The following is a 26,514-nucleotide window of genomic DNA, read 5'->3' as shown; positions in this document are numbered from 1 at the left end:
CCGAGATTTGTAGTAGCTTTGCGTAAAAAGAGGTTAGATTTATGCTGGTTCGTCTTTATTGAAGCAGTCGGTGTTTATGGGTAACAAGGCTGGGGTCCCTCGGGTTGCGCGGGACGGCGCGGGTGGCTGATGCGCCCGGTCGCGGCGCATCGGCCCTGCGTCAGTCCGCCAGTCGCCCGCCGCCGAGCGCTCGGCCGGCCGCCGACAAAACAACATCCTGTATATTAACTACTTACATCGTGCGGAAAACGCTGAAATCACTGGTTAATTAGATTATTTATAAGTATTTACACGGATTAAGAAAATATTACTATATTGTTATGTTTGACTATTTTTATAGATGGTCTCTGTTATATTTTAATAGATGGTCTCTGTTTGTTGAAAATAAGTTCTTTAAAAATTGTTACTGTTTATATTTTAATTATGTTTAAAAGTTGCTGTGCGCGACCAAAAAAGATACCCAAAAGTAAATCAAAACCCGAAAAGATAGACACGATGTCTGAATTCGAAGTTGCCGATGCAAACCAGAAGTTGGGAGAGGAAGTTAGTGAGTCGAAAGATGAGGCTGTGCCAAAACCTTGTAACGATAAAATCGTACAAGAAAAAGTTACCCCAGATGCTCCTGAAAAAGATATATGTATTCCTGAGAGTACAAATGACGTAAGTGAGATTGAAATATCTGATGAAGTTGACACAAATCCAGGCGATGATTCCACTGATGATGTTATCAATGATGATATTTTAGCCCAAGTGTATAAAAGGGAATTAATGAAAAAAAGATATTCGGTGGATATCAAGAAAAGCCGCATGGATTTCAAAAGGTTCTCGGTTGATTACCGTCGAGATACGGCTACGTTAGAGGAATTGGCGCGCCTTGAGCAAAAATTAGCACAGACGAATTTTGATATGCGGCCTGGCGGCCGACGTAAGTCTACTGGGATACTTAAAACGAGTGTTAGCACTGGAAGTGGGGACCACAAGTCTTTTCAAGAGCCAAGCTCTGATGACGATGACGTCTTTGAAAAGGGTATACCTGAGTCTACCGAGGGGCCGACTGAGCCTCCAGCAACGCCAGTGGGACGGGACGAACTGGCTATGCGGAGACATCGATTCTTCTCCGACCTGGTATGCGCCGCGCGCGCAGCCGTCGAGCACCGCGTTCGTTTCGACCCCCTCGGGCCTGTAGTTGCTGAACCCGGTGAGTTGGTTGTTAAGTACACATGTTATCGCCCCCAGGATTCTTTACCGACGACAGATTGCCGTGCCAGCACCCCTGACAAAGCGATATGAAGATAAAAGGAAAGTGGGTTAATGATTTCCTTGCTGCACAGAAACTTCTATGCGCGGTATTGTAATCTGTGCATATGTCGTAGTCAGATCGTATAATCCGCCGTATTACATTACGGCTAGCCGTTATCAAAAACAGGGGCGTTTTGAAATGCGGCGGTTCGACGATTAGCCGGATTGTCATTGCGATACGTTCTTCAATAAGGCGGCCAACGTTTAGCCGCATCGTACTACTATTTTAGATTGTAGAGTGACCAGTTCTTTCGGTCGCCTACGTAACCGGAGTTTGACAATGTTTGCAATTTAATTTATTTTTACCATGGTCCCACCGCACTACATGTGTTTATTTTCCAAAACATTTCCTTCGCAACTTAAATAGACGGAGCCCCGCAAACGGGGCTCCTATTTCTGGGCGGTTTGCCCTTCGGGCATCTGAAGCTACCTAACGAACCTAACCTACTTACCTACCTACGCTTTTTTCCCCAAAGTGTAATGTTTTCACGGACGTCTCACTAAATCAATAGGTAGGTAGGTTAGGTTCGTTAGGTAGCTTCAGATGCCCCAAGGGCAAACCGCTCAGAAATAGGAGCCCCGCGAAGCGGGGCTCCGTCTAGTTAAGTTGCGAAAGAAATGTTTTTTGAAAAGAAACAGTCCGACGAACTCCAGATTTGATGGACACCCCAGCGTTTGTCAGGCAGCGCCACGGGTGTTAAAAATGGGAACTAAAAACTGTCAAAGCGGCGGCTAATGACTCGCTGTATTACATTACGGCTAGCCGTGTTGAAGAAGGTATGGCGCCGAATACATTCCGGCGGATTCTCATTCAGCCGCATTCAATCCGGCTAATCGTTAAACCGCCGCATTTCAAAACGCCCCTGTTTTTGAAAACGGCTAGCCGTAATGTAATACGGCGGATTATACGATCCGACTGCGACACATATATCTAATATGTAGGTACCTATGTGAAGTACAAGATTATTTCATTGGTCTTGGGGCGACTACTTTATTATTGATATAGATTTAAACGTACTGATAAAACATGCTTCTAGCTCAATAAATTATAACTTTACCGCAATTAATGTTATTAAACTACAATCTTTTAATAGAAACAAAAGTAGCGTTTGTTAAAAGTCAACAACTTATTTATTACTTATATTAAGTTATTTATGTCCAACTTCCCCCCTGTAATATCTGATACCAATCATTCCAGAAATAGGTGTGAAAATGTTGATGTCTTACCTAAAACCGTTTTGTTTTCTTAACTTTTGGGGTGGGAGAAAAATCAATGGTCTTGGCCGGTGCCCAACAAAACTATAGGTACTTTATAAGTAATGCCTCTATATACCATACTCTATTCAAGTTCCACCATTCCAAAGGCGAGCCTCACGAACCGGCACCTACTTGTAGGATTTAAATATATTTCATTTTCTATATTTTTTTTTATCGTCAACTCCAAACCTGCTTTTTATCTGGTCCACAATTATCATAATCCGGATGAGAATTATTCAGCACCAGCAGTCGTGACGTAAAATTTTTCAGACGTAGGCGAAAAAATGTTGATTTTTTGCGTAAAATGTTCTCTAATCTAATCCAAGTTTGTTTGTCAAGGGGTTTACCTTATTTAAATGCCTGCAATGGCATCAATAAATGTAATTAAAGAGTACCTACTGGTAATTGAAGAGTGAAACCTCTCACGTGCACGGATAATTTGAAGTAATAATTATCTTTAATTTAAGGCAATAATTAGTATCTTGCCTATCATTTCCAATCAAAGCTTTACGTCTAAATCCATGTCATCCAGAAAAAAAATAACTTTTCTATATGTCGATCTTCGTGGCAGGGTGTACTAGTAGCATTCGGACTTTTTTTGTTGATTATTGACAAATTCTACCTTTGGTCGTTTTTAGGGTTCCGTACCCAAAGGGTAAAACGGGACCCTATTACTAAGACTTCGCCGTCCGTCCGTCCGTCCGTTCGTCCGTCCGTCCGTCCGTCCGTCCGTCCGTCCGTCCGTCCGTCCGTCCGTCCGTCCGTCCGTCCGTCCGTCCGTCTGTCTGTTGAAATTGAAATTTTCACAGATGATGTATTTCTGTTGCCGTTATAACAACAAATACTAAAAACAATAAAATAAAGATTTAAGTGGGGCTCCCATACTGCAAACGTGATTTTTGACCAAAGTTAAGCAACGTCGGGCGTGGTCAGTACTTGGATGGGTGACCGTTTTCTTTTTGCATTTTTTTCCGTTTTTTTTGCATTATGGTACGGAACCCTTCGTGCGCGAGTCCGACTCGCACTTGCCCGGTTTTTAATTTATCATCACTCGTTTATTGCTTTCCGCATTTGTATCGTAAATAACTATGTATTGTCATTGGCATTTCCTCTAGATCAAATAGTAGTTTTGTGTTACAAGGGATCAATATGATATACACCGTGTTTTTATTGAATTCCGTTAACTTCGGGGTATGGTTAAGTACGTTTAAGAGAACTAAATGGCATAGTTAACTTTAAAAAAAGATGTTTTTTTTTTTGCTTTTTTTTAATAAAAAAAATAGTTTATAAAGTACCTAATTAAATGTCGCATATAGCGTTGTTGTAACACGAACATTACATTTAACTCAACCAAACAATTGAAATCTGTGACATATCAATATCATTTCGAACATCGATCGACCGAGATTGTACTTAAGTTTAATAGCAAATCTATGAACTCATTCTAAACACTAATCAATATGTAAACCGGCCCTAAGGCAAGTGTCCACGCTTGTAGAGGCCTTATAGGAAAAAAATAAATTATTGATTATCTCCGAAATGGAGTTAATTAGAATACCGGTGTCTTTGAGAAAGTTACTTGATTTAAGCTCAGGAATGTACCCTTGAAATTAACGGAAATCAAAAAAACACGGTGTATTTCCGTCAAGGGCGTACATTGAATCCTGAGCGTAATGAGGGATTCAAGTGTTAACGCCCAAGACGAAATAATGTTGATACCGTGTGACACATAGGTACTGCTTTTCACATCAACTATGAGGAAATTGTTACGTTCCAAAATATGTATTATTTGACCAAAAAAAATAGTATGAAAGAAAAAATCGTGTCCTAGAACAGAAAAGTACAACTTTGATCCCTCTTATCAGGGAAGAAAAGTGCCACTTTGATCCCTCCTAGCGGGGAAGAAAAAGCCTTTTTTCGAATAGGTGATGTGAAAATAGATTTTGTAGGCCAATTCGGTGTGATTTTAAGACATCGCGTGAAATGGCGCAATTGACTTTTAAGTGGCGGAGGTAACAATACAAAATACAATTTTATGGATAAATTAAAATTTCATAAACGAGCAATGCCGTACTTCAATTATGAAGCCGGCTTATTTTTTACGTTTCATTTTATAAAACAAACATTTAACGTCGCTAGCGGCAAAAACAAACAGAACAAGTAATTAATCTGAGTGCATATTAGCGAGTTCAGACTTTATAAAGCTGCTTGTTTACCGTTACTCATATGCGGATACGAGTTTACAATTTACATTGGTTTCCATCAGTTGGCTTGATAATATTTAACGTGCCTGCATTTAGCGTCTACAAGCCAAATTATCTAAATTGTATTTTATAATTTAAATTCAATTCGATTATCAGACCGTCGGCATCCGCGTTGCGCTCTAACTAACTAAACTAAGTAGAGCGAGTGATCGCGAGTATAGTACCTTCTCAAAATGTTATCGATACATTTAAGAATGAGTTTAGCTGATGAGGTTTACGTTTTCTTGCTTAGTTATATTTTAAAGAAGATGTAAACGTATTAATCTGTAACTGTACCTACTTGCCACATGGAATGCCTCCTTCAATTTATTACTGCCTATTAAAGACATCACATGGTTGTTGTTAATAAAATTGTACTCTTAATTGTTTAGTACCGACTCCATGCCTTTTGAACATAATTGAATGTTGCAACATGTTCACCAGCTGCCGACAGTTTAAAGAAAAGAAGTGAAGTTAAATATAAAAATTATAAATACATACATATGTGGTGAGGTTTATTTACTAATAATGCTTTATTAGTAAACCAAAAAGTTATTGCTGTGCGGCATCGGCATCATCGGCAGCGGTATATTTTATGCTTTATGGTAAACTAAATTGTCAAAAGTAAACTGCTGACAGTCAAAGTTACCGCTTAATGTAAGAAGTAGGGCTCCCGGTATCCGTGTTACACGCCGAAACGAATACTCGTGTTCTTAAGACCGGCGGTGCTAAGAACACGGTTTACACGGAACCGCCGGGATCCGGATACGTATCCAAGAACCGTTCCCAAGAAACGTTTCTCAGATACGTATCTCCGTTTACACGGGTACTTAAGACCGACCCGAACGGATCCGAAACAGTTTGAGCCAATCAATGCTCTAGCTCTGGGTATGCAAGGTCTGGTATTGAATGTTGACTTCAGATGAACTCGTTTAGCATATGAATTTTTTTTTAATTATTTATAACAGTTTTAACACATGTGTTAATATAATATATTTAACCAACTATACAATACAGGGTCATTTTTGGACCGTTAGCCATATTGTCCGAGGTGATTAGGTAGGCCATACTGAACAACTTTTTGTATGGGACCAACTCCGAAATCAAAAATCTTTTTTTGGCCGTTTCATACATTTTGGTCGAGTGGATGTCGACGTTTTCTATGGGAAGACCAAATTTTTTTGGGATTTCGAGGTTGGTCCCATAGAAAAAGTTGTTCAGTATGACCTACCTAATCACCTCGCACAATATGGCTAACGGTCCAAAAATGACTCTGTATATGAATGGAAGTAGGTGTCCCTATTCTATATAGTCTACTATTTTTAATTTTGAACTTACTCGTCCCTAGTTTAGAACCTTAATTAGGGTTCCGTACCCAAAGCGTAAAACGGGACCCTATTACTAAGACTCCGCTGTCCGTCCGTCCGTCCGTCCGTCCGTCTGTCACCAGGCTGTATCTCGTGATCTGTGATAGCTAGACAGCTGAAATTTTCACAGATGATGTATTTCCGTTGCCGCTATAACAACAAATACTAAAAACAGAATAAAATAAAGACTTAAGTGGGGCTCCCATACAACAAACGTGATTTTTGACCGAAGTTAAGCAACGTCGGGCAGGGTCAGTACTAGGATGGGTGACCGTTTTTATAGATAATGGTACAGAACCCTTCGTGTGTGAGTCCGACTCGCACTTGGCCAATTTTTTTTACTATTATTGTTTTTAAGTTAATTTCATTACATATTACATTTCAATCAAAGAAACACATTTTATATATAATGGTGTAAGTTATATAGTTTCGCGAAGAATAGGTATGCAGACAAATACTACCTACTACTACTTTGTGGTTATTTGTTATTTTTATCAATTACGTAACTGTTAACTAATCTACCAACGAAGCAAAAAAAGTACAGCGGCATTTGAAACGCAGGATTTCACGCGAGAACCTTAAAAACCCATGCTACCTTGGTTACCTTGCAATTATATTGCTAAATACATTAAGATAGATCTCAAAATTGGTAATCATTCATGTTGACTGGGGTCACTTTCACACTAGTTGCCAGGTAATAAACCATTATCAGAACTGCCATAGCTAATTATAAGCTTTATGTCGTTGTAATAAGGAGAACCTGTCTACACATATATGAAATTGTAACAAATGCAGCGGCTAAAATTAAAGAAGCAAATGTATCGAAGCAAATGAATACGAAATAAATATGACTTTTAAGATATTGTGTTTAGGTAAGTAGGTATGACTCCAGTTCGCCACTTATTCGGCCAATTCGTAAAATACAGTCTTTCCAAGTTACTTTAATTTAAAATCGTTTTGTCGTTTTGTTGCTAAAATTGTAAATTATATTTATTAGTACAGTCTTAAAGTTCATTTTATATGATAATAAGATAATGAATTTAAGAAAAGTCTTACTTTTAGTAGTGATACTAAATTATATTAAAAGTTGTAAATACTTTACTTATTGGCAGATACACATGATTACAGTGTAAACTCTTTATAACGTCACTCGATTTAACGACAAACTCCTTAAAATGTCGAAATTGCTTGACTTTGGTTGGTTTACCTTGTTTTCTATACAGTAATACACTCTATATAGCGTCACGCTCACTCTATTTAACGACAACAATACGGCATAATACATCATTAAGAAATACTTTCTAACTTGCCGAAATTGATAAAAACTGCAGCTGTGTACGTTTTTTTGTTTGCTGTTTTGTTGTTTTATTATCTAGCACGTGTTTACTTCGACTGACGTATCGGAGATGCTAAGAAAATTTGTCTTTTGTTTTTGTATGATCAACTTGCACATGTTTACCTCGGGCACTAGACTTTTGACAAGATGTTACACGTTATAAATTAATAGGCGTTGTTATTTGTATGAAATGAATGTTCTTCTTGTGCAAAATGTGTCCTAAGTATATTATAAACAGATACATTAGAATATTTAGAATAGTAAGATGACCTTTTTATTTCACTCCATTTAACAACCACTCTCTATACTTAACGTCGAAAAATCCGCAGTCCCTTCAGTGTCGTTATATAGAGTTTACACTGTATTTATTAATTTTTACATGGTTTACTATAATAATACTAAGATGTCTGGCTTACTAAACTTAAAAAATAATTAGATTAAAAAATATACATTTCTTATTGACAGAATATATTCGTAAAAACTCACACATATAATATACAGAATACAAATTATTATAAATATAAGAACTGTTTAAAAATATGCAATTGGTAAGAATATTGTATACTTACCTACCACCACCTACCAGATCATGCATGGCCAGATTTTAACGTAAAGTCTTTATACTCTTTATTGCTTTTATTTTTTTAAGCACTTTAAATTTATTGCTATCAAGTTATATTAATAAACCATAAAGTATTAGTATTTGAAGTCTTATATCAAATACTATTTTGATAAGTAGCATAGGTATACTGTATTTCTAATTTTCTACTCGTATTGCAACATTGCACGCAAAAACTACCTGGTCAAAAAAGTGTTCTGTAAACCGTTTATTGAATTTCGACTCTATGAACCACCGTCATATTTAACCTTATTAGGGCGAGCGAAGCGAGCCCTATCACTATTCGACAATCTATGCATTCTTGTGGTACACTTTACGGAAAAACTATCGCACTGTTAGGTTTGAGATTTAACATAGTAATTTATATTCATGTCTAGATGTGTTATCAAGCATAAAAATATCATTATATAAACATAAAAAATAAATAAAAGGGTAAATAATGTGTATTACTACTAACGCCATCTGTTGGACTAATGTTAGTTATTTCTTTTTCTAACAGATGGCGTTAGTAGAGACAAGGTTAAAGGTTGTTCCGTTAACCCTTTACCTACGGGTGTCAACCAGAGTTGCCAGTAAGGCAACACCGCTGCAGTACGGGTGTCAACTATAGTTGATCGAAGTAATGGTCGTGTTCAACATTTTTTTTAAACAAAACGAGACCTTGTGGCTTGGTAATAGCGGTCACATTATGCACTGTGATTAGTATAGATACAAAGAAAAAAAATATCATAATATTTCGGTAGATGGCTCTGACATAAACATAATTTTAAAAATACCGCTTTTTTGCTGGCAACTGGAGTTGACACCCGTACTGCAGAGGTGCTAATAATTGAATTCAATATGGCGGACAATAGTGTTGTTTTCAAATTTCATCGACTTGTTGTCGATATGAGAGTACGGCGTGGGAGTGTTTGGAGTGTTATTTTTAGTGTTTTTTTACCGTTTTTGGTTAAAATATTGGAATTTAACATGTTATCACAATCATAACTTGTTAAATTTCAGTTTTACATTTACTAGGTTATCGATATATCGACAAATGCGTCGATAGACGCACATCACTATTTTTCATAAGTGGCAAATTGTTTTAGTGCAACGTTTTTTGTGATTGATATTTATGCATTATTTTCATAATTATCGTTATTTAAGTGTTTATTTGTGTTAAGTATATTATAAACTAATGTTCTTAAACGTAAACTTGTGAAATCCTCGAGTAGTAACTTAAAAATCTTCAATTTCTTAGTGACTGGTATATTGCTTGATAGCAGAAAAAATAGTGAATATTATTACTCCAAGTGATTATTTATTGATTAAACACATTATACTTATTGTGTGTGTGAAGTTTCAAGTGCGTAGCTGTAATACTTCAAAAGTTACAAGTAAGTGAAATTATGCCTAACCGCTGACTCTCGCCAAAACATGCCCGTCTGGGCGGTGACGGAGCGATTTATAATAGCCCGTAGGTAAAGGGTTAATATGCGCTGGGTTTTTGTGGCTCAATATAATTGGGTATTTGACTATACTAGTCAAATGAGTTTTTCGAACTGTTAAAACGATTTGCTACTATGGAATTTATATGAAACACTAGCATGTGACGTCACAAGCAAATTACCTACTACTATAGAAATTGTGACTAAAAATAACTGCTATTTACGTTTCTCTATTAATCTTCTGGTGCTTTATTTCTTGCATGGTGTAAAATAATTTATCTTAAGTACAGTCAAATACCCTATTAGTAGGTAATCATAATTAATTATGGGTGAAATTTAATACGTGACTATATATTTTTTGATTGAATCGATAATCGTTTTTACTTCTATGGCGGTTAAAATCACACGTGATTGATTTCGAAATTGCGGCAGTAATGCAGTTGGCAGTAATATCGCAGTCGGCAGCAGTATTGCAGCGCGATATTACTGTCTTACTGTTTCAAATGCCAAAATCGATTTCGCTGCCAGGGTTTTTGACATTCGAGGCAATAATGTAGTCGGCAGTAATATTGCAGTCAGCAGCAGTATTGTAGCGCGCATATGTCGAAATCGATATCACTGCCAGGATTTTTGATATTTGCGGTAGTAATGCAGTCGGCAGTAATATCGCTGTTGGCAGCAGTATTGCAGGGCGATAGTACTGCCTTACTGTTTCAAAAGACAAAATCGTTGTCACTGCCAGGGTTTATGACATTTGCGACAGTAATGTAGTGTGATGAATCAAAGTCCTTCGTTCAATTACTTTTATTTTACTCCAACTTCTTACTTCAACACTCTTTAACAATATTTAGTTAACAAGCCGTAACCTTCGTGCTACATGTTACTGGTTCAAGCGCCAAGCGAGAATGATCCCTCCATCCCATGGTAAGTTACATTTTATACTTTTTCCTCATTAGAATTGGCGGGTAGGAGAGAAGGGTCATTTTCGCGACTACCCACAGATTAATTAACAAATATTCGGGTAAACACAAATCACATTTTTAATCACTACCCACTGAATGCCATAAGTTTAACATAACTCACGCAAAATAATTATAATTTATTCTTGAAATCTTATGAAATATCACAGTAGTCTGCAGTAATATTGCAGTCGGTAGCAGTATTGCAGCGCGCAAATGACAGGCGCAGCCAGGATTTTTGATATTTGCGGTAGTAATGCAATCGGCAGTAATATCGCTGTTGGCAGCAGTATTGCAGGGCGATAGTACTGCCTTACTGTTTCAAATGCCAAAATCGATGTCGCTGCCAGGGTTTTTGACATTTGCGGTAGTAATGCAGTCGACAGTAAAATCGCAGTCGGCAGCAGTATTGTAGCGCGATATTACTGCCTTACTGTTTCAAAAGACAAAATCGATGTCACTGCCAGGGTTTATGACATTTGCGACAGTAATGTAGTCTGCAGTAATATTGCAATCGGCAGCAGCATTGCAGCGCGACATTACTACCTTACTGTTGCAAATGTCAAAATTGATGTCGCTGACAGTATTATTGACATTTGCAGTAATATAGTCGGCACTAATATCGCAGTCGGCAGCAGTATTGCAGCGCGATATTACTGCCTTATCGTTTCAAATGTCGAAATCGATATCGCTTTCCACTCTGGACGACCGGCTAAAGCAAGACAGAGGCAGAGGGCCCTTTTTATCCACCCTTCTATCGGGTGGCAGAACTTCCCACTTCCCAGGAGCCGTGGGAATGTTTCTTCCCATCAGCTCTCCACAAGCTGCCCTGCGTTGACTGATTGTACTGGTCCATCAGCAAGCGATGGGGTTGTCACATCGCTACGCCCATATTCATGTCTACCGGTCAAGCAGCTATAGGTGTTCCGGACATTTGTAAGGCTTGCTCGGAGTTTAAGCCAACACGTGAGGCCCTTTTGACATTTTAATGAGATGTAGTAGTAGTAGTAGTAGTAGTAGTAGTAGTAGAAGTAGTAGTAGTAAAACACTTTATTGTACAAAAAGAAACATAAGATAAGACATGAAAAAACACACAAAGTTTTATAGTACAAAGGCGAACGTATCCCTTTCAGGGATCTCTTCCAGTTAACCTTTGTGCAATTGAGGGAGAATTGGAGAACGGTAGACATAAAAGCTGTACTAAACGGTATAAAAATATGAGAAGTTTTGGATACATCAAGATATAGATGGTTCCCTTATAATAGATTAAACCTATACGTAATGTTAAACACTCAAGTATTGAAATGTAGGAAACAAGAATATATTCGCATGAGGAATTTAATATAAGTATCTATTGATATAATATAATACAAACACTCTCGATATAATATAATACAAAATGATTTGGGGTATTAATTATTTATAGAAGCCCTTATAATACAGTAAAATTATACATTTAGCGTTTGCGTCAAATCCGGTAGTTCTGATTTTTTGCAGACTTATTTATGATGTTGGTCTGGTCCAATGAATAATCCAAGTTGGTGACCTCGAGCGCCGAACGCAACTTTGTCAAAAATCGAAAAACCTGCGAAAATTTCGGTTTTTGTTTAGTTTTAGGCGATTCTAACACTAAAGGACTAGTTTTTGATAGTACCTTTTTTAGACGTTTTTAAAGAAGACTAAATTTGCTACAATACGAGATTAGAATTGTCTCTGTAGGTTGAACAGTTTCCGAGATAAAGGTTTTCAAAATTTAGATTTTTTGAAATTGAGCTCGTAAGCTAAGTGAGTTTTGACTCAGGCGATGCCGCTTGGCACGATTGTTCCTAAGGTCAAACAAAGCTGATTTGGCCCAGTAGCTACGAGATCGTAGCGTGCCTACCCCCCAAAAAGGGAGGGGAAAGGGTGGGGATCCAACCCAAGGTCCAATCTAAGCTATATTTCTTCCTGCTCTAGGGCAAGTTATATATGTTCCTTATTCTATAAAGTATCTCATCAAAGCAGGCCTTCATACATTTTTTTGTAAAAATATGAAGCGGATTGAGTGACGATTTCCATAGAAATGTAATTATGGCCAAAGTCAAAAGTTAAAAACCGGCTAAGTGCGAGTCGGACTCGCGTTCCAAGGGTTCCGTTTATTCAACCATTTTTAACAATCAGTGCCGGATTAAGATATTTTGATGCCCTAAGCATTTCTAGGTGCCCCCTCTCCCTAGGGTCATCAAGATTACATTGATTTTTTGGTAAATTGAGAGAAGTTCATTGCCGCATTACAGCTGAGAATGGAAATCAGTCACATCATTTTATCAGATATCACATAAATTGACAGTGCCGCAGCAGTAATGTTGCAACAGAGTACCTAATGCTGTTGCAGTTGCCACCCGAATGTCACCTTTATCATAGCTTAGAAAGTAATAGAAACGCGAGCGAAGCGAGCGCGGAAATTTTTCGATATAAAAACGCAATATGATAGACAGTTGTACATTTTTACTTTTAGTATGGAAATCAGTCACATCATTTTATCACGGAAGTTGACAGTACTGCAGCAGTAACGTTGCAACAGAGTAATGTTGCTGCAGTCGCCACCCGAATGTCACCTTTATCATACCTTATAAAGTTATTGAAAACGCGAGCGAAGCGAGCGCGAAAATTTTTCGATATAAAAACGCAATTTTAGTTTTAGTCCCAACCAGGCGCGAATCCAGGATTTCATACAGAGAAGGGATGGGACAGTTTTCTATCAGCCTAGCTTCGCATAGGGCTCGATATTTAAGGGTCTCAGCGAGGTTGTTTTCATGTATAAAATATGCAAGAAAGCAGAGAGCTTGGAATTGAATTGGCGAAGTGTGAGAAAGGCAGTAGGCCCAGCTGCGAAAGAGGAAAGCTTGGATTTGGATCCACGCCCAAGTGTAATTAAGGCAGAAGATCAACTTTGCCGTAAGGCAGAAGGCCTCGCATAAGACCTAACGCCGAACCGCAAAAGAGTGGGTTGAAATCGAATCTATGCATGTAATCACGACTCTTCTACTGCTACCGATTGTTTCCTAAAGAATTACGCGCCATTATTTTTGCAAATTAGATTTTGGACAGCTAAAAAAATCGTGTGGTAAAAACGATGTGTCTGTCCCTAATTTTAAAATTTGTTCACCTTTTTCAACCTTGCATTTTGGTGCCCCTCCTGAACGTGGTGCCGTAAGCACGTGCTTGTTTTGCTTATTGGTTACAAAGTCTTTATTAATTCAACCATTAAAGTCGACGAGTACAAAAAACTTTGAGCTAGCTCTCAATTTAACATATTTTTTTAAACATTATTTTTAATTTGACCTTACAATTACTCGTAAGTAGGTAAGACCGTTAAATATTTAAAATGATTATCTTATCAGAAAATTATCACCAATTACTCCAAGAAAACTACTACTCTAAGTAATCCGGCACTGTTAACAATGTATTTTTTATGTGAAACGTGAGTGAAATCTCTTTAAAAAATCCGTAGGGGTCGGATCAAAAACTGTAATTAAGTCCGACTCACGCTTGACTGTACATTTCTAATAGGTTTTCCTGTCATCTATAGGTATAGACCTATTTTATGTATTTTTTAGGGTTCCGTACCTCAAAAGGAAAAAACGGAACCCTTATAGGATCACTCGTGCGTCTGTCTGTCTGTCTGTCCGTCTGTCACAGCCGATTTTCTCCGGAACTACTGGACCAATCAAGTTGAAATTTGGTACACATATGTAAGTTTGTGACCCAAATACGGACATGTAACGTAAACAAATAAATTTTAAGCATGGGGGCCACTTTTGGGGGGTAAATGAAAAAATGAAAAAATTTAATTTTTCAAACTATATCATGTTACATATCAAATGAAAGAGCTTATTGTAAGGATCTCAAATATATTTTTTTTTATAATTTTCGAATAAACAGTTTAGAAGTTATTCAAGAAAATAGGCAAAAAATGACCATTCCCCCCCCCCCTTATCTCCGAAACTACTAAGTCTTAAATTTTTAAAAACATGCATAAAATAGGTCTATACCTATAGATGACAGGAAAACCTATTAGAAATGTACAGTCAAGCGTGAGTCGGACTTAATTACAGTTTTTGATCCGACCCCTACGGATTTTTTAAAGCGATTTCACTCACGTTTCACATAAAAAATACATTGTTAACAGTGCCGGATTACTTAGAGTAGTAGTTTTCTTAGAGTAATTGGTGATAATGTTCTGATAAGATAATCATTTTAAATATTTAACGGTCTTACCTACTTACGAGTAATTGTAAGGTCAAATTAAAAATAATGTTTAAAAAAAAATGTTAAATTGAGAGCTAGCTCAAAGTTTTTTGCACTCGTCGACTTTAATGGTTGAATTAATAAAGACTTTGTAACCAATAAGCAAAACAAGCACGTGCTTACGGCACCACGTTCAGGGGGGGCACCAAAATGCCAGGTTGAAAAAGGTGAACAAATTTTAAAATTAGGGACAGACACATCGTTTTTACCACACGATTTTTTTAGCTGTCCAAAAGCTAATTTGCAAAAATAATGGCGCGTAATTCTTTGGGAAACAATCGGTCGCAGTAGAAGAGTCGTGATTACATGCATAGATTCGATTTCAACCCACTCTTTTGCGGTTCGGCGTTAGGTCTTATGCGAGGCCTTCTGCCTTACGGCAAAGTTGATCTTCTGCCTTAATTACACTTGGGCGTGGATCCAAATCCAAGCTTTCCTCTTTCGCAGCTGGGCCTACTGCCTTTCTCACACTTCGCCAATTCAATTCCAAGCTCTGCTTTCTTGCATATTTTATGCATGAAAACAACCTCGCTGAGACCCTTAAATATCGAGCCCTATGCGAAGCTAGGCTGATAGAAAACTGTCCCATCCCTTCTCTGTATGAAATCCTGGATTCGCGCCTGGTTGGGACTAAAACTAAAATTGCGTTTTTATATCGAAAAATTTTCGCGCTCGCTTCGCTCGCGTTTTCAATAACTTTATAAGGTATGATAAAGGTGACATTCGGGTGGCGACTGCAGCAACATTACTCTGTTGCAACGTTACTGCTGCAGTACTGTCAACTTCCGTGATAAAATGATGTGACTGATTTCCATACTAAAAGTAAAAATGTACAACTGTCTATCATATTGCGTTTTTATATCGAAAAATTTCCGCGCTCGCTTCGCTCGCGTTTCTATTACTTTCTGAGCTATGATAAAGGTGACATTCGGGTGGCGACTGCAACAGCATTAGGTACTCTGTTGCAACATTACTGCTGCGGCACTGTCAATTTTCGTGATAAAATGATGTGACTGATTTCCATTCTCAGCTGTAATGCGGCAATGAACTTCTCTCAATTTACCAAAAAATCAATGTAATCTTGATGACCCTAGGGAGAGGGGGCACCTAGAAATGCTTAGGGCATCAAAATATCTTAATCCGGCACTGATTGTTAAAAATTGCGTAATATACGGAACCCTTGGAACGCGAGTCCGACTCGCACTTGGCCGGTTTTTTTTAATTTAAGACTTAGTAGTTATTCGAAAATTATAAAAAAAATATATTTGAGATCCTTACAATAAGCTCTTTCATTTGATATGTAACATGATATAGTTTGAAAAATTAAATTTTTTCATTTTTTAATTTACCCCCCAAAAGTGGCCCCCATGTTTAAAATTCATTTGTTTACGTTACATGTCCGTATTTGGGTCACAAACTTACATATGTGTACCAAATTTCAACTTGATTGGTCCAGTAGTTCCGGAGAAAATCGGCTGTGACAGACGGACAGACAGACAGACAGACAGACAGACAGACGCACGAGTGATCCTATAAGGGTTCCGTTTTTTCCTTTTGAGGTACGGAACCCTAAAAATCATTAAAAAACACTTAAATTGGCGTTTTAAAAGTATGAATATAATGTTTTCATCCTTAAATTATATGAAAATGATATATAACGTGCCCTAGCTCCTAAGAGTGAAAGAAATATAGCAAAGATTGGACCTGGCCCCAATTTCACCACGGTGACAGGTGCGACAATTGTAAAATCACTGTTGCTGACGTCACAGGCATCCATGGGCTACGGTTACCACTTACCATCGGGCGGGCCGTATTCCTGTTTACCACCATCATTGTATTATTTAAAAAAACTTTATTATATCGGAAAAAAAACAGATATTTCTTTTGCGAAGTTTCTGACAATTGTCAAGATTTAGAAGAATTGTAGGTAATTCTTGACAGGTAATGAGTTATATGTCGGAATTTCGTGACAATTGTAGTGTTTCTTGTGACAATTGTCATAAACTTAGCAAGAGAAATATCTGTTTTTTTCCGATATAATAAAGTTTTTTTTAATAAAACAATGATGGTGGCAAACAGGAATACGGCCCGCCCGATGGTAAGCGGTAACCGTAGCCCATGGATGCCTGTGGCGTCAGCAACAGTGATGTTTTACAATTGTCGCACCTGTCACCGTGGTGAAATTGGAGCCTGGGGATCCGACCTTTCCCCTCTCTTATTGGGGGGTATGCACGGTACGATCTCGTAGCTACTGGGCCAAATCAGCTTTGTTTGACCTTAGGAACAATCGTGCCAAGTGGCATCGCCTGAGTCAAAAGTGCATACTCACTGGACTCACTTAGCTTACGAGCTCAATTTAAAAAAAATCGAAATTTTGAAAGCCTTTATCTCGGAAACTATTCAATCTACAGAGACAGTTCTAATCTCGTATTGTAGCAAATTTAGTCTTCTTTAAAAACGTCTAAGGACGGTACTATCAAAAACTAGTCCTTTAGGGTTAGAATCGCCCAAAACTAAATAAAAGTCGAAATTTTCGCAGGTTTTTCGATTTTTGACAAAGTTGCGTTCGGCGCTCAAGGTCACAAACTTGGATTATTAATTGGGCCAACATCATAAATAAGTCTGCAAAAAATCAGAACTACCGGATTTGACGCAGAAGAGCCACGTTACAAAATTCTACAATTTCACTGGATTATTATATCATATCATATCATTTTTAGAGTTCCGTACCTCAAAAGGAAAAAAACGGAACCCTTATAGGATCACTTTTGTTGTCCGTCCGTCTGTCTACTAAGACCTTTTATCTCGGGAACGCGTGGATGTATCGAGTTGAAATTAAAAGCATAACTTAGGTCCTAAAAGCTGTGAAAAATTTAAACTTCTAAGAGTTCTAAGTGATCGGAAAAAAAGATACGGCCGTTTATGCCGCAAAAAATGTATATTTCGAAAATCTTAAAGGAATCAAAATGTACCTATAAAGGGGCCCACTGACGGACTTCGCCGGAAGATATCAGCCGGCCAGTTAAACGCAAAATTTGACAGCTCCGAACAACTGACAGGTTGATATCGTCCGGCGAACTGGTCCCCCTTAAGTATGGTAATACCCGTTGATCTAGAATTTCTAGAACTATGAAATTTGGCAAGTAATATCGTCACTACAAACACTGGGAAAATATTTGAAAACTATTTTTTTTGTAAATAAATTAATAAATACGTTAAATTTGTACGGGACCCTCGGCGGGCGAGTCCGACTCGCACTTGTCCGGTTTTTTTAAGATGAATCTCTTATTAAAAACTACCTTAGTAATAACTATATAGGTAGAAAAATTCCGCGAGCCCTTACAAAGCTCTGCTTTTTGCTAGTTGGTTAAATATGACGGAAACTCGTCATGAATCTTTTGTCTACTTATTTATAACTCTTAAGTACGCCGCGCCGGTTCGTTCCTTCGCTACTCGTCAAGGACGTGTCCGGAGCCACGGGTAAATAAGATCCGTTTCTTCGAATACCCGTTTATCCGTAGAGACGGATCTTAATTTCTTAATTACACGTGCGGAACGGGCCAGAAAACCGTGTACGTGTTATTCGGAAACGGGTATTCGAAACGTGTAAACGAAACACGGACTCGACCGCGAGCCCTAGTAAGAAGCCGTACAACACCTGAGCCTCTACCATCAGTTTTAACATTGACATAACGCTCACGTCTACGTAATTTACTTTCTGTACATCTCGCTTCCACTATTGCTCGCATATGCGAGTACGAGCGAGATGCATAGAAAGTAAGTTACGTAAACGTGAGCGTTATGTCAATGTCAAAACTGGTGGTAGCCGTACTGCTGTCAAATACAAAACACAAATGCTTAGACGTCACGCATCTTATACAATCAATGAATCTTTAAGTAAACATTTGGACTTTGTTATTAATGAAACGGTTTTATAATCTAGTAAATTATTCGAAAAGAAATAGGGACATTATTATGTTCTACGTGGACAAAGGGTGTCATCCAGTAGCTTGAATCAGTAAGACTGACGAAAGCTCAAGATGATTAATAAGATGATGAACGACGACTATAAATTTCGGAGAGAGGAGAAATAATTATGCGTAGATATTGTTTCTACAAAAAAAATTGCTGCTAAATAAAAATCTCAGCACGACATTGATTTGGATTTCCTCGAAAATATATGTTCGCTTATGTAAATGTACCTTTCCGATGAACATGTTATATTTAATACCTTTACTAAATATTTTTAACGAAAATCACATTTTTGTATAAGAAATAAGAATTTCGTTTGAGGAAAACTTACAGGCATGAGAAATTGGGCAAAAATGTAATTACATTATTTAATATTGTCTCAGGCATTTAATATTTAAGAAAATCCTTGCTATGTGATTTACCACCATGTTTGTCTTTATGTGGAAATATTCATTAACGAAGAATACCAAACGGCCCTCAACTTACCTATTGGGTTTATAAATTCACTTGGTAAACTAATTTTCTACCAACAAGGATTCTGAAGCCGTTTAGGTTAAATTACATGTCTCTTATCTCATGCGCACACCTGTCGCATACTGATTTAGCGGCACTTGCACCATCCCACTAACCCGGGGATAACCGGTTAAACCGTTAACCCAGTGTCAAATTGTACTGGTTACCATGGTAACACCAGGTTTAACCGGTTAACTCCGGGGTAGTGGTATCGTGCAAGTGCCGCTTAGTTGCCTATTTTCATCTTAACTTTGGGTGGACGGACTTTATTGTGGGCGTATATTATGTCTGAACAGGACTGAAGTGTTAAAACAGGCGCGTTGCCGATATAAATATTCTACCCTTCTTTGAAAACTCCTATATCGTAGTGCTCGTTTAGTCTCTCGGGAAAACCGGTTCACTGATGAACCTTCTCTGAAAGAAACCTAATACAATATATGACATTTCAGTTTGACGTCAGACCGATTATATGGAACATAAAAGTAAAGAAATAAATTAGGTACAAATAAACAAGGGAATATATTATACAAGGAAGCTTTTATATTCTTTTGAGTATCTAATAAATACCATACATGCGCTACCCACATACAATATAGGATCGATACGTGTATATAAAAGGGTGGGAATCATAATAACGGCCTATTCTTTGGTTGTGAATGTGAAAGCATTTTGCTGGAGAGCCCTCAAGTATTAATCATGATATATTGGTTATTACTGACTGCTCAATTACATTTTTCTTCTTCTCTACTTTCGTTTTTTGTAGACACTCGTATGTTGTCACTTGGAAGAACGCGCGATGTAGTTAGAGTCAGCTCGGTATCTAATGTCTGTCATTATATTTGGTACCTAATGTCTATCATATACAATGTGTCTGGTCAAAGATGTCGGAGCCGTTAAGGGCGTGTAGTACAATCGATTTCATCGATAAATCACCACGTGTTTTTTCTTTTAAGTCAACGGTAATGAAATGGCGGCATTTTTAATTTTTCAAACAACTGAGCACGGGTGCACGTGGTATTTTTGACATTATCTGTCAATTTTTCGTCCTACGAATACAAAAAATATCTTATTGGATAGCTAAACATGTAAGCAATCGATTAAAGCTAATAATTGTACGCAAACATTTCAATAACAGGGCAAAAAAAAATATTGAAAGTAAATAATTAGGACAGAAATGCATTCATTTTTTAGTTTTTATTTTTTTATGTAAAAACTAGTTCATTTACCTACATTTTTTTCGTACTGCATTTGTAGTACAGGATATTAGCTAGAAATGCATACCAAAATCATAGCTCTATCTTTGATACTTCAAAAATAACACGTGTTCAAATATGACCCTGTTAATTACCTTTATTAATAACTTGAGATAATCCCAAGAATTATCATCCCCACTCCCAGTTTTTCTTTTACAAGCAGGTAGATAAGTCAAGGGGTGCTGCCAGGTCAATCAGTCATCCCTCGCTCTGCGTTGTGATAACAAACTTCTGCTATCTTCGGCTTACTTCAGTTCGATTGTGTTATTGTTGAAACTTTTGTTAGTTGTTGGACCTGCTGTCTATTTTCCGTTTTTGTTAAAATGGAAGACGGCCACTATTCTAGTCAGCACACTGCTGACATACATTTCGTTTATGGGTTTTGCAACGGGAACGCTAATGCTGCTGTTCGAGAGTACGCAAGGAGGTTTCCTAACAGACCCATTCCGAATGCTCGCACATTCATAAGAATTCATGCACGGCTCGCTGAGAGCGGCATAAGAAGACCCGCCGATGAACGTGTTCGACTTGTAGCACCCCAGGACGAAGAAGAGATCTTAAGATTAGTCACACACGACCCGAGACTGAGCATTAGAAGAATAGCCAACAGGATGAATTTATGCAAGTGGACAGTCTGGAGAGTATTAAAAAGAGAAGGATTACATCCTTACCATTTCAGACGAGTACAAGACATTATTGGACCAGATTACGCTGCAAGATCAGTTTTTTGTTCCTGGATAACAAGAAGAGCACGAATGGATCAAACGTTTTTGAAACGTATTATGTGGACCGACGAGGCCACTTTCACGCGTTTGGGATACGTAAACCACCGCAACGAGCATCTGTGGCAGTTGGAGAATCCTCATGCTGTGAGACCAAGTTCATTCCAGCACCAATTCTCAGTAAATGTTTGGGCGGGAATCATTGACGATATTTTAGTTGGGCCAATTATTCTACCTGGGACAATGAATGGCCCACGATTTATAGAATTTCTCCAAACACAGTTCCATGACGCATTAATGGAGCTGCCTGTAGCATACAGGAGGAGGATGATTTTGCAGCTGGATGGTGCTCCTCCACATTTTGCAAGAGATGTGCGAAATTATTTGAATGAGCATTATGTCCCGTGGGTTGGACGTGACGGACATGTCGCTTGGCCACCTCGATCACCGGACTTAATTCCACTCGATTATTTTCTATGGGGCACTTTGAAACAAAGAGTGTACGTCGACATACCGGGAACAAGGGAAGATTTAGTGCAAAGAATAATTGAACATGCAAACATGTTAAGAGAAGATAAGGAGATGATTCGGCGGTCTACGCAGCATATTGCGATAAGAGCAACTGCTTGTCTACAAAATCGAGGGGGCTATTTTGAGCAGTTACTCAACTAGTTAGTCATCTTTAGCCTTAAGATACTTTTGTTATGATTTTTATTAAAATTTAAATTATTATTAGCGCTTTGTTTTATTTTTTCTCCTTTTGCAAAAAAACAACATTTTTAGGTACATCTTGGAACCTCTGTAACTTCTAAAGTTATTATGTCAGATACGTAATTTTGGTATTGATGTCTATCCAATATCCTGTACTACAAACGCAGAGCAAAAAAAATGTAGGTAAATGACCCAGTTTTTACATAAAAAAATAAAAACTGAAAAAGTAATGCGTTTCTGTCCTAATTATTTACTTTTAATATTTTCTTTTGCCTTGCTATTGAAATGTTTGCATACAATTATTAGCTTTAATCGATTGCTTACATGTTTAGATATCCAATGAGATATTTTTTGTATTCGTAGGACGAAAAATTTACAGATAATGCCAAAAATACCACGTGCACCCGTGCTTAGGTGTTTGAAAAATTAAAAATGCCGCCATTTCATTACCGTTGACTTAAAAAAAAACACGTGGTGATTTATCGATGAAATCGATTATACTACACGCCCTTAACGGCTCCGACATGGTTGACCGGACACATTGTATAAAAACAACATATATATCATAGAAAAGTTAAATATTTACGTAAGTAAAGGTACTTAAGTGACCAACATATTCCCAGCTCCTTACGCTGTAGACGAATAAACTATGTTATTGCTTATGCCCGTAGGGACAAAGGTAGGGTAAAGTTCACTCAAAATGGCTTTTACGTTAATAACAAAAATGTTACGACTTACGCGTTTTCTTTTCCAATAAAAACCTCCCCATCAAAACATTAATGCTGAAAGTTTCTACATAAATTGTTTATAGTGAAACGAGTTACATAAAAGCAACTATATTTTTAGAAATACGGCTCGATTCAGGAAATGAATTAGAGATTAACTAGATACGATATAGTAAAGATATGTGACGTTCCACGGCAAAAGGTACCTTATGGCGGCTGGCGCCGCAATTCGGGAAATTCATTAGAGATTCACTAGATATGAAATAGTAAAGATAATATATCTTTACTATATCGTATCTAGTTAATCTCTAATTCATTTCCCGAATCGCGCCGATAGTGTTCGAGTTTCTCTTCTAGAAATGTACTCAATAAACTGTTGGAAATATACGTTGTGTAAATTTTGTCTTGTTTTTTAATACTCGTAAAATGTCTGTAGTGAATTAGTACTCATACTTAATTCATTTCACGGAACATCAATTTGCACGTCAACATTAAATGTCGTTTTAAAAAGTTTTGACGCTTTAGCTCAGCGGTCGGCAACCTTTTAGCAGCCAAGGGCCAAATAGTAGTTACCATTCAACTTCAACCAACCGCGCCGCGTCAGCTTCACGCGGGCCGCACTTTGTTAATAATATTTATGACTTTATCAGACATTGTCGTTTGTCAATATTACATTCAAAATAGCCAGGGAGGCTCGCGGGCCGCAAGTGAGAGGTTCGCGGGCCGCTTGTTGCCGACCGCTGCAGTTTAGCTATTGAACCCATATAAATAATTTCCAAATATTAAGTAGGCAGATAACTGATAAGGGCCATACTTTTCGCTTCTAAAGGGGCCCACTGATTAACAGTCCGCCAGACGGTATCGGCCTGTCAGTTGTTCGGAACTGTCAAAATTTTGTTCTAACTGACAGGCCGATACCGTCCGGCGGACTGTTAATCAGTGGGCCCCATAACTTATCTCGCCTAAATATAGCGAAAATTTATTCGCTCAGATTTCGCATTTAAATAAGTTACCTATTCTTTTTGATAAGGTATTCACTTAATGGTTTGTGCCGGTTTTCCCTTGCCACTCACGTTATGGTTTTCTCATTTGCAATTCTGGATAAAGGATACCTTAATTAACCTATAACTCTTAATTTCAATGAAGAGTAGGCCAATTAAGGTTTGATGAAATTATAAAATATAGTCTGACAAAAAAGAGTAATTAAAAAGTGGCAATACTGTAGTGTCGTCCCATTTTCTTATATACTTAGGTTGATTGGAAAGGGACGACACTACAGTAGTGCCACTTTTTTAATTTTTATTCTTTTTTGTCAGACTATATCCGAAATGACGTGACGTGACGTAAGGACAAATGATATAAAATAGAACAATTTAATAGATTATACTTCTCGCGTATAATGAATTTAAAATACATCCCGTCACCTACGTTTCAAACTGTTTGACCACTTTCTAACAACACTCAACTCACTCACAAACTAGGGCTCCCGATATCCGTGCTACACGCCAACCCGTGCATCCGTGTTCTTAGCCCCGGCGGTGCTAAGCCTCCGAATTACACGAACCCGTCAAAATCCGTGCCCGTGTAGTGCGTTCGGATCCGGATTTGCGTTCGGCTCCGGATCTAGTTGTTGTTGTTCTGTTTTTTTTTTGTTTTGCTTGTTATTGGTAATGTTATTGGTAATGTATTTATTGTTCGTATTAAACTTTTCATTCTTCGCTCTTATAAAGAACGCGTCCGATCGTCACTATACGTCGAGAACGGGCCGGACCCTTGTATCCGTGGATCCGGACACACGGGTAACACGGGTACACGGATCTTAATTGTGTAATTAATCCTAATTACCCGTTCCGAACGGGCCACAAATCCGGTTTGGTGTAGCACGAGAACGGGGCCCCGGCAACGGGTACCCGAAACCTGGACCCGACCGCGAGCCCTATCACAAACTGAGAAACCCTAATACCGCATCTCTGCTGTTCTGGAAATCTGGACACAGCGGTCTTGTATGAGCTAGGCCTTGCCGACTTTGTCGTCTGATCACTTGTGTTTCAGCCCTCAAGTGTTATGCCATCCCTTCACAGAACACCCGACCGACTAGGGGTTGGTCTGTGCATCCCTTTCAAGAGCTCCAGAGCAGGTCGTTTACTTAGCGAGGCTCGAGTTCTGTAGTAATAATTAGTTGTCAGTTAGCAATAGTGATTCAGTCGTGGATTGGCTTTGCTTTTTTCCGTGAGTGATTAGTGCAATGCTCCAGCACTCCCTCACTACTCTCGCCAGCTCCATTGGTCATCGTCCTTCGAATAGAAAATATTAATATCACAAAAACCTTATTAATAAATATATATACTGTATTTTAATGTATTTTATTTCCTTCGGATAGATATAACCAGTCAATAGTTATATTGTCCATTGTCCGCCTATTGCGATGACTGAGTTGGAGAATGTCCTTTTTCCTTTATTTAGTTTATATAAATACCAGTATATTATCTTGTACTATTTGACAAATTTTCTGTCCTTATTAAGTATTCTCATAACGGTGTATTTCCCTTATTGATTCTCAGCCAATGTCATTTCTTATGCAGCCGATATGGCTCATACTGATTATTACGTGTCCTACGTCACCACCGCATGAGTCATCGGCATGTTTCGAGCGAGTACAGTACGGAGTGACGAACTGCCGGCAGCCGGTCTCCGTTGAGTATCACGGGCCACGGCATCCGCTCGGCGACTACACTCCAGCTTGTGATCGGAGTCGCACGCGCATCGCTAGTGATTATATCAGAAAAACAAACCGCCAGTGTTCTAATATTGTGCTGTGACTGTGCCATTTATTCGGATTTGTAGTAAACGGTAAGAAATAAGAAGCTTATTTGTCATAAACATAACGTGCGTTTATTGTGTTAATTTCTGCATCATTGTAGAGTTAACGGTCCTCCAGAGCCTAATGTAATAAATAAGGAACATATTCGGTTTAAAATACACTCGTTATTTTCCTGTCGGTTGCTGTAATGGCTGTCCATTTAACCGTGTAACTGCGGTTTAATGGTACATGTTTATGACTTGGTTATAGACATGGGATGGTCCGATAATTCAGGGCGGTAACGCCGGTAGCGTGACGTTTGCGAGCTTTGGCACTGTTTTCAGCCACCCATCACCGATATTATTTATGTGCATGATTTCATACATTATGAGTGATAAATTAGCATTATCACTACTTTAGACAGCTGCATATGATGTAATAATATAATAGAGCCCTGATATAATTTTATAATACTACGAATTTTATAATATTTTATAGTTCTACAAATTCAAATTAAGAACCACCGTAGTTTTCTTTGCACAACTTACTACAAGTCTTACCTACACTGAAAAATACTACCATATTGTATCTAAGCTTTGAAGTATACAATCCATGTGGAATAAATACTGTCGAGTTTATCCGAGATGAGCATATTTTATTACTTAATGTTGTTTCGTATGAGCATTAGATTTTTTTTTTCACATGACTATAACTAAATACATAAGTATTATTGTAATTTAAATCAAAGTGCCCTCACACTGTTAATAGGAAAAATCAAGTAGGTATTTACTTATAATATAACAGCATCAGCACTTCACTTTGCCATTCTCTTTCCATTGAGACAAGTTCCAAAGTTAATTGGGACTTATTAAAATTGCGACTTACCTCGAGCTACTGCAACAAAGCACACTGCTATTTTTTTTCTTAATTTCTTTCTATCTTCATTACATACAATTTAATTATGAATGGGCTGCTTACTTTGCCTATTTCATTATAAGTTTGGTGGCTTGTTATATGTACC

General features: G+C 37.9%; 1 protein-coding gene across 2 annotated transcripts in view; it reads left to right on the top strand.

Annotated features, from left to right (window-relative positions):
* The first annotated feature begins 335 nt into the window (after positions 1–335).
* LOC134789818 (adenylyl cyclase-associated protein 1) overlaps positions 336–26,514 on the top strand; it is a 62,942-nt gene continuing 36,763 nt past the window's right edge. For both annotated transcript variants that reach the window (XM_063760468.1, XM_063760467.1), the window contains exon 1: positions 336–1,198. In XM_063760468.1, coding sequence (XP_063616538.1) covers positions 424–1,198 — 775 coding nt within the window. In that variant the 5' untranslated portion in view covers positions 336–423. The remainder of the gene's footprint in view (positions 1,199–26,514) is intronic.

The sequence above is a fragment of the Cydia splendana genome, chromosome 4 (genome assembly GCF_910591565.1).
Source record: "Cydia splendana chromosome 4, ilCydSple1.2, whole genome shotgun sequence".
NCBI classification, from domain to species: Eukaryota; Metazoa; Arthropoda; class Insecta; order Lepidoptera; family Tortricidae; genus Cydia; species Cydia splendana.
Note: the sequence above shows the minus strand (reverse complement) of the source record. Positions and strands in the feature narration are given on the sequence as shown.